At 34.4% G+C, this 9,301-nt stretch overlaps 1 protein-coding gene across 2 annotated transcripts; it reads left to right on the top strand.

Moving 5' to 3' along the window:
• Positions 1 to 1,337: 1,337 nt before the first annotated feature.
• tm2d2 (TM2 domain containing 2) lies at positions 1,338 to 8,722 on the top strand. Of its 2 annotated transcripts, XM_056457838.1 has the most exons (5): positions 1,338 to 1,826; positions 3,569 to 3,656; positions 3,788 to 3,903; positions 5,114 to 5,334; positions 8,594 to 8,722. In XM_056457838.1, exons 1-4 carry the CDS (start codon positions 1,555 to 1,557, stop codon positions 5,325 to 5,327), a joined length of 690 nt encoding a protein of 229 aa, XP_056313813.1. In that variant the 5' UTR covers positions 1,338 to 1,554; the 3' UTR covers positions 5,328 to 5,334; positions 8,594 to 8,722. The 2 variants fall into 2 exon arrangements, with proteins under 2 accessions (XP_056313813.1, XP_056313812.1); XM_056457837.1 differs by lacking the exon at positions 8,594 to 8,722 and having other exon boundaries at positions 5,114 to 8,566.
• The last annotated feature ends 579 nt before the right edge of the window (positions 8,723 to 9,301 follow it).

Raw genomic sequence — 9,301 nt, forward strand, 5'->3', positions numbered from 1 at the left:
TATGCTATTAACCTAGTGAGAGGGGATTTATATTTTGTCATAAAATTTAATACAAATAATTTTTTTTTAACGTTTCTTAATAAGGAAACAGCAAAAATAAAAAATAACAATGACTACGTCTTTCATTTGGAATTATTAAAAATACAGTAAAACAATAATTAACTTTAAATTAAATAAATAAAAAAATTACAAGCCAGTTCCTTCCAAAAACAAATTTGTGAGGTAAGAATTGTGAGATAACAGTTATAATCTCTCTCTCTCTCTCTCTCTCTCTCTCTCTCATCCTCTCCTCTCTACCTCTCTCGTCTCTCTCTCACTCTCTCATCTCTCTCCTCTCTTCTCTCTCTCTCTCTCTCCTCTCCTCTCTCTCTCTCTCTCTCATCTCTCCTCTCTCTCTCTCTCTCTCTCTCTCTCTCTCTCTCGCTCTCTCCTGCTCTCTCTCATTTTATTTTACAGAATAATTGAGCAGAATACAACATTTTTAAATGCACTTATCTGGTTAACAATGCACTATTTAGATAAAATTACAGCCTTTTTTCAGTTACATTATCAATTAAGGAACTCAAAACATTCTAGATATGAACAACACTGAAAAAAAATGTAATCTTCTGTTGGCAAAATTTGTTTTACAGTAAATACCAAGAGTAATAATGAAGCTATTTGTACTCTTTTCTGAAAGGAAATCATTATTTTACCTTATATCCGATGTAAGAATTAGATGTCTGTTTTAAATGTGAATTTATTTGCTGAAAAAAGTGTGACTGTTACTACGGAAATAAAATTAAAGAAATACTCTATAAACATCTTCACAGATTTTATCCAGCAAAACATTATTTACAAAAATTTAAATTGGGATTGATGTAAGCTGTATTTTTTTTTGTAATGAATATGAGGAGACGGCTTTACACTTATTAAGGCACAAAAATATATTAATAACAATTTTTATTGTTCAAAACATATTTCATTGTTATGGGAAAATATTTTTTGGCTTTACTGTCTATCCTAATCAAGAGGAAAATCGTTTTTATTTTTTATATCATATTGTTAACTAAATTTTACATTCATAAATATAAATTTACTAATAAGAAACCTAATTAAGCACGTTAAAATGTGTGAACTCTATAATGTATTTATATAGTTATTTTGTATATTATAGTTATTTTCTACATTTTGTATATTTGTATTTTGTTTATACTTACCCCCTGGCATATATATTTTTATCGTTAAATGTTATATACTCTTCTTTAAATAAATATAAAATAAAATAATAAAAACACCAAAAAAGTATGAAATGACGTAACAATACACAGAGAGCGTCATCACAACGCGCCGCTAATGTCAAATCGCTCGGCTCAGTTTTAGCTTGTGGTAGCAGTATAACATGGTATTTTAGCGCACAATATGGTAACTCGCCTATTATATAATAAAATTAGTCCAATAATATGTCGACAGTGGTTTACAGATGTAACTGACAGAATCACCGCTAGCCAGCTGCCATCTCGTTGATTAGCTGGAAGACGTTTAGCCGTTCAGCTTTACTGTTGTTGTGAAATCATGCCGCAGATTTCAGTCAGCTATATTTTACTATGCGGACAGTTCTTGTTGCTTATTACAGTGCTGCTTTTACAGTGTCTAGAAGGGATTCACTCGCAAAACTCAACTGAGCCACCCGGAAACAGGGTAACGACCAGCAAACCAGTTCTGTTCAGCGAACAACCGGAGGAAAATGTGACGGAGAGTGGTAACGTTATTCCTACCGAAACATCAAACCACACGGAGCAGTACGAGTATAACCCTCCGTCTCCTGTCGTGCTCTGTCGATACCTGTAAGTTAATATCTTACCTGGTAAGTTTTGTATTGGACATACTATTTAAATTCGCCAAAGCGCCTAATAGATGCTGTTTTTTTAATCACACACGCTAAACTAACTTGGAAATGCCTGAATGGATTTTTTTTGATTGGACAACACAAGGTGGGACGAAAAAAATCATAGTTTTATTAAACAAACTAACCCTTTTTCATTATGACACCACCCCAAATCTGAAATGTTTCTGAAATATCCCTCTCATGACACAAATATCTGAAATTTATGTTCTATTAGTTCATTTTCTACCGCTTTTCTGGTGCCGGATTGCGGGGGCAGCAGTCTTAGGAGAGAACCCCAGACTTCCCTCTCCCCAGACACTTTATCCAGCTTCTCCGGGGGGATCCTGAGGCGTTCCCAGGCTAACCTCCTGGTGGGACATGCCTGGAACACCTCCCTAGGTAGGCGTCAAGGAGACATCCGAAACAGATGCCCAAGCCATCTCAGCTGACTTCTCAAGATGTGGAGGAGCAGCAGCTCAACTCCAAGCTCCTCCCAGGTGTCAAAGCTCTTCACCCTATCCATAAGGCAGCGCCCTGCCACCCTGCGAAGGAAACTCATTTCGGTCGCTTCTATCCGAGATCTTGTCCATTCAGTCATGACCCAAAGCTATTAGTTTGTTTATTAGTTCTATTAGTTTGAAACAAATTAGCAACAATGTAATATTCTAATTCAAAGTTTAATGACTAATTTATCCTTAAACTTTTTTAAACACTCAGAATATTATTATTTAAATTTAAGAAGTCTTATTTCTATATATAAAAAAAAACATGTTTTTTGTGTTAAATATTATACTTTATTCATATGAACTTCATATGAAACCTGCAGCAACTGTGTGATGCTATCATGTCAATAAGGACCAAAATCACAGAGCAATTTTTCCAGTACCTTGTTGAATCTATGCCACGAAGGATTAAGGCAGTTTTGGGGGCAAAAGGGGGTCCAACCTGGTACTAGTAAGGTGTAACTAATAAAGTGGCCAGTTAGTGTATATTTATTTTAAAAACGTAAATTCTTGAAAATGGTTGAATTTTAATTGACTCTTTCCAAGACTTTTAATGAGGGCCTTGAATCTGCTTAATTTATTTATGTTGCACTTATAATATTTATCTTACTAAATAGATAATAATTAATTATTTAAATGAAATATATTTTTCCTTTTGCATAAAATGATATCTTTTGAGTGTGGACATGTGATCTGCCTGCCTTTTTAAAAATGAAAATAATTATAAATTTAATATGTGAGAAAATTACATTGAGCAAACATGCCATCAGAATGTTCCTTAGAATACTATATTAATAACAAAGCATCTGATATAATGTGATGAGGTGTATATAAATATGTAAATTGCTCTACTTGAAAGTGCTGAAAAAGTTTGAAAATGCCCCTGAAAAGTGCTTAAATTTTACTTGAAGTTGAAAAAACAACTTAATATCTGAATTCTAGAAATGAACCTTGCATAAAGTGATAATTTTTAGCAGTATTTTATTTTACTTTTAGAAGGATGTCATAACAAGGTAGTAAATTTAAGAAAGTATTTTTGAGAATTCCACAATGTTTTCATGTTGTTTTTTTTGGCTTGAGTGTGTGATGATATAATCAAATAGATCTACGTTTTGGCTGTCCAATACAAAACACTGGGCACTGGTACAAATTTTGATACGGCTTATTTGATGGTCATTTGTGCTGTTGTTTCATTCAGACCAGAGGAATTCATATTCTGTCAAGATCCAATTGATCATGGTGGAAATGTGTCTGCCTTTCAGGAACTGGGTTATGGGTGCGTAAAGGCAAGTACATTTTTGCATTGAAAAGATTTTTTGCACAAATAATATGTGGCTCAGAGCCTTGAAGATGCTCACATACTAATGTTCAAAGATTTGTAGCCAAGTTAAAAACATACATTTGCATTTTCACATAGTTTGGTGGTCAAGTGTACAAAGATGTGAACCATACCCAGGTGTTATGCACAGCACTGGATGGCATTGAGTGTGCTGGACCACGAGAGTTTCTCAGAGGCAATGAACCATGCATCAAGTGAGTGAAACAGTATAATTCAAAGTTTCAGTCTGTGGATGTTCTGGAAATGTAAAAAAAAATGATTAATTTTTGATTCAGGCCAAGGCTATTTTCATTCATTAAATGACATTTACGCTAAGTGAAAGGATTCATGCTATGAAAAATAGCAATAATTTAGCAGCATTTTCAGATTGTTTGTAAGTTTTCTTTTTAAGAGTAGAGACTTTTGTTGCAATGTACTGTTTTTTTTTATACAGCTAAGAAACATTTTTATTCAGAAGAACTTGTTCGGTGGCAACCAAAATATTAGATAATTCTTCATCTAACATTAAAACAAAAATAGTTATATAATGTTTTTTTTTATGTTCACTATCAAAACAAACAAACAAAAAAACCAAAAACAAAGAAGTGGTCTTTGTAATTTATTTTACAAATTGGTGACTCACCAAAAAGTTGTTTTTAGGGTGGTCAGTAATTATTTAGCACAAGTGGTGGACAATCCATATGCAGTAATCACAAAGGAAAGTCACGGAAAAAGTTATTTGCCAAAAAGGTCAAAAATTTGATAATGTATTTTATTTGAAATATTTTTTTATTGTAAAAGTAAATATTTAAGATAATTTTACAGCCAGTCACACAACCTATGTCCTGTTAGTTGACCTCTGTTTTTCAATGGATTGTTAGATTTATTTTTTTTTGTTGCCACAAGAGGGCAGTGACGTACTGTGAATCCCTTTTGCTGAGAGTGTGCATGTGTGATTGTTTTTTTTGTTAATTCTCAAGGCTGACCCTCAGTAAGCAGAACTATATCAATTCACAAGCTTTACAGTAAACAGAAACTTTCTCTATTATTAACTTTACCCATCAACATGCTAGTAAGAAAAGTGAGTGCGCTTTCCTTTTTTCCCATGTAGATTTTTCACCCAAAATATTAAATTAGCCATTATTTACTCATTCTTCACATGTTCAAAACCCGAGTTTCTTTAATCTGTTGAACACAAAAGAAGATATTTTGGAATGCATTCACTTCCATAGTAGATATTTGTTCCTACTATGGAAGTTGATGGGTCCCAAGCATTCTTCAAAACATCTTCTTTTGTGTTCAACAGAAGAAAGAAACTCATAAAGGTTTAAAACCACACAAGGGAGAATAAATAAGTAGGAAATTTTCTTTTTTTTTCTTTGAACTGAACTACCCCTTTAACATGTTGACTTTTTTATGTTTAAGATACACAGGACACTACTTCATCACCACTCTACTGTACTCCTTTTTCCTGGGATGTTTCGGCGTCGATCGGTTCTGTCTCGGACACACAGGGACTGCGGTGGGAAAACTGCTCACCCTGGGCGGTCTTGGCATCTGGTGGTTTGTGGACCTGATTCTCCTGATAACAGGTGGACTGACTCCCAGTGACAGCAGCAACTGGTGCACTTTCTACTGACATAAAGGTGGCTGTCTCTCATACACTTTTCATAAATACACTGTATGCACGTGGGCTTACATGGGCCTCATTTGCCATTATTAGCTGTAAAATACTGTTCTTTTGCGTTTCTTTTGTAAAGTGTTTATTTGAAGCTGTGTTGTAAATAAATATAGTCTCTTAATTGATATATCAGTAATTATCCCCATCTGAGTGTAGTCTTTATTAAACAAACAACATAAAGTTGATTAGGATATATGTTCTGTATCTTCAAAACACACTTCTCTGTCTTAGTTCTTTATATTGAATGATCTGTCTGAACATGCTTTGCGTTGCTAAACGACGTGAAAAAAATCTACACGTTTAGTAGGATTGCAGCTTTTGCCTGAACAGCTGCAGAGAATTTACAGATCTTGTTTTAGACTGAATTCCTACAAAGAGCTGTCAACAGACAGATGTTTGGAAACAGCTTGCAATTAAAAATACATACAATAAAAGAGTCTATTAAGCACGCAAGTCTTGGCAGAATTCCCGTACGCTGTTCACACTATTAGGTGAAGGGCTGTAAAAAGTTTCACATCTTGTGACTTACATGTTTCCTGTTCGTTATGTGTGAAATTTGTTTACTGCTGGACAGACGATCTGCTGAACAAACGGGGTGGTTTGGGATGTTGCAACTTATCTTACGTTATTGCTTTAAAATAACATCTACAGTTGAAGTCAGAATCATTAGCCCCCCTGTTTATTTTTTCCCCAATTTCTGTTTAAAGGAGAGAAGGTTTTTTCAACACATTTCTAAACAATAGTCTTAATAACTCATTTCTAAAAACTGATTTATTTTATCTTTGCCATGATGACAGTAATAATATTTTACTAGATATTTTTCAAGACACTTCTGTACAGTTTAAAGTACTGTAAAAGGCTTAACTAGGTTAATTGGGTTAACTAGGCAGGTTAGGGTGATTAGGCAAGTTATTGTATATCGATGGTTTGTTCTGTAGACTATCGAAAAAAAATTGCTTAATGGGGCTAATAATTCTGACCTTAAAATGGTTTTTAAAAAAATTAAAACTGCTTTTATTTTAGCCAAAATAAAACAAATAAGACTTTCTCCAGAAGAAAAAATATTATGAGACATACTGTGAAATATTCCTTGCTCTGTTAAGCATCATTTGGCAAATATTTAAAAAAGAAAAAAAAATCAAAGGGGGGCTAATAATTCTGACTTCAACTGTAGATAGTGAAATTGATTCCTTATTTGAAGACAGTAAATAGTAATTACTTGCAGTGCATGAAAACATGGATTTTTGCCACAAGCCAAAATTAAAGCAATGCAAAAAAATAAACATTTTGGGCCGAAAATAAAATTTCTGGATGCACTTGGTTGAAAAATGAAACCAAAAATACTTTGCATTAATTATTTACCATTCTATTAAGTAAAATAATTTAATAAGACCTTTTTAAGGACCAATTCTACAGAAATCCTAAAAACTATTATGTTTACTAATCCTTTTGGGTTGCTGAAGGGATATTGTATAAGAAACACCTTTTCTAAGCAATGTTATGTGTCTCCAATTTAAACAACAACAAAGATGTCAGAGAATGTACATTTTTATTTATTTATTAGTCATAAGAGCTTAAAGATAATAGGAGACTGGTGAGAACAGAATCTGGCCCATTATTCTGCAGAAACGAATAAGTCTGGAAAAACAGACATTTTTGACTTAACAGCCAATAAAATATCTAAATATGATTACATGCATATGTTTGACACCTCTTATGTGCTTCACCACTCAGTGTTGCAGCGTAACCGTGTCCTGATGTTGTCTGAGAAATGTGTATACACGGTACATGTATAAATGTTGAAAAGTACTGTAATTACAACAACTGTAATATGTACTGTAATTATAAGAAATGTAAATTATTATCTTGCAATGATAAATAGCTCTGTTTTAAACATGTGGAATAATAAATATCATAGTTTTTTATATATCTACAATGATATTTAGCTATATTTTATATAAAGCATACCGTTATAATTGGGATATTTATTGTGTACAGAAAATTGCAGACTTAAACTAGCTGTATTATAACACTTTTTTTTTTCTTTTTGTATCGTTTTTAGTGTGCATTTTGGAATTTGAGAAATGTATTTGGGCCAGTTGAATGCATGAATACAGGTCCATGATATCTATCAGAAATAAACATTGACATTCCAGTAAAACCAAGAATTTGACATCCTGCAGGAATTGTATAATTTCAGTAGGATGTAACACAATCCTAATACAGGACATTAGTAAACATACCTACAGCAATGCTATAAGTACATAAAATACTGCAGGAGTGTTACTTTCCTGCAGAACATAACACAGTGATACAGGAACAACGCTACAGGACTCCTTTAGGAATGTACCGTCCTGTAGGCTTTGTATTTAGGATTTTACATTAGGATTCCTACAGGATCCATGCACATCGAGCCAAAATACTGCAGGATTCCAGCAGGATTGGTTTTTTTTTGTGAGGGAAGGCACCAGCCTTTATATGAAAAATGGTAAAGTTTTTGTGACTAAATATTACTAATATTAATGAATAATCTTCGAATAGCAGTTCTAATGTATTTTTTGTTTATACAAAAGTTGTAGTAGCAAAGCGGTATAATCCACCACAGTTGTGTAAGTTAAATAGCAATCTTCTTAATTGCTGAATGTTTTCCTCAGACACATGAACGAAGTGGCAACAGCTTTCAAAGACAAAGGCATGCATCGCAAGAACACCGTGACTGACTGAAATATTAACTCATTTAGATAAACATTTCTTGACGGATGTGAAGACATCTCCCATGATTCCACACCCAGTCACCACATCATTCTTTGTTTACAATGTGCACCCTCTAGCTGAGTAAACATAATATTCTGCCTTCAATAGGTTGCTAATTTTTCTCCTTTGAACAATTAAATGCCTTATACTACTGAGCTACATCAAAAAGTATTTAGTTATTGTGATGTCTTATTTACTAAGGCTACATTTACATGGCATGCTTCAAGTGACTCAATTCCGATTCTTTTCTCCTATGTGGCACAGATCGGATATGGCCCATGTACAGATCCAAAAATCTAATGGATTCTGATTTGCTCAAATCATATTCAGGCCTTGTTCATATGTGGAAATTTATCCGATATGAATCGGATCTGTACCCTCGTGTCTACAGTGTAAGCAGGTTGATCGGATTTTTACCTGTCATTAAAAACCATAACGAATAACGTTAATCTCTGGTGCTTTCATTTCAGAACAGACTTCAGCAGTGTCCCAAATCTTAAATCTCATTTACAAGGACAAAAAATCTGAGAGAAAGTAACGTCCGCCACATAACTTGCACAACATAGGCTAAACTAAAATAAAGACTCTAGAACACACAAGACATGTCACTCGTATTTTTTTGAATGAGGAAAAGTGTAACTGTCAATATGATAAATAAAGCTCCGCCTTTTGGTACAGGAGCCAATCATCAATTGCTATAGACCAGGGATGTCCAAACTTGATCCTGGAGGCCGGTGTCCTGCATAGTTTAGCTCCAACTTCCTTCTACACACCTGCCTGGAAGTTTCTAGGATACCTAGAAAGAGCTTGATTAGCTGGTTCAGGCGGTATCTGGATGCAGCCTTTAAGATGCAAGCTGAGATTGCATCACTCAGCGATGCAATGTCAGACACAATGCACTCAAATGAAGCGAGTGAAGTCACTGAGAGAGGTGGGGTTAGGTGAGCCCATTAAAAAGCATTGGATGCAGCTCCGATTGCACTGCACCGAGTCTGCAGCCAGACCCCTCTTGGTTCAGGTGTGTTTAATTGGAGTTGGAAGTAAAATATGCAGGACACTAGCCCTCCAGGACCGAGTTTGGACACCCCTGCTATAGACTGATGATAATCTGGAGGAGGGGCTTGGACCAGCCTTAAGTTCTGCAGATTTTGTGTGATTTGAACGAAACTAAAAATGAA

The sequence above is a fragment of the Danio aesculapii genome, chromosome 5 (genome assembly GCF_903798145.1).
Source record: "Danio aesculapii chromosome 5, fDanAes4.1, whole genome shotgun sequence".
NCBI classification, from domain to species: Eukaryota; Metazoa; Chordata; class Actinopteri; order Cypriniformes; family Danionidae; genus Danio; species Danio aesculapii.

What these genes read in the sequence shown, in the direction of transcription:
- tm2d2 (XM_056457838.1), top strand. Translation starts at nt 1,555, where the DNA reads ATGCCGCAGATTTCAGTCAGCTATATTTTACTATGCGGACAGTTCTTG. An exon ending in GTCGTGCTCTGTCGATACCT is followed by an intron (nt 1,827 to 3,568) that starts GTAAGTTAATAT and finishes TGTTTCATTCAG; the next exon opens with ACCAGAGGAATTCATATTCT. An exon ending in GGCAATGAACCATGCATCAA is followed by an intron (nt 3,904 to 5,113) that starts GTGAGTGAAACA and finishes TTTATGTTTAAG; the next exon opens with ATACACAGGACACTACTTCA.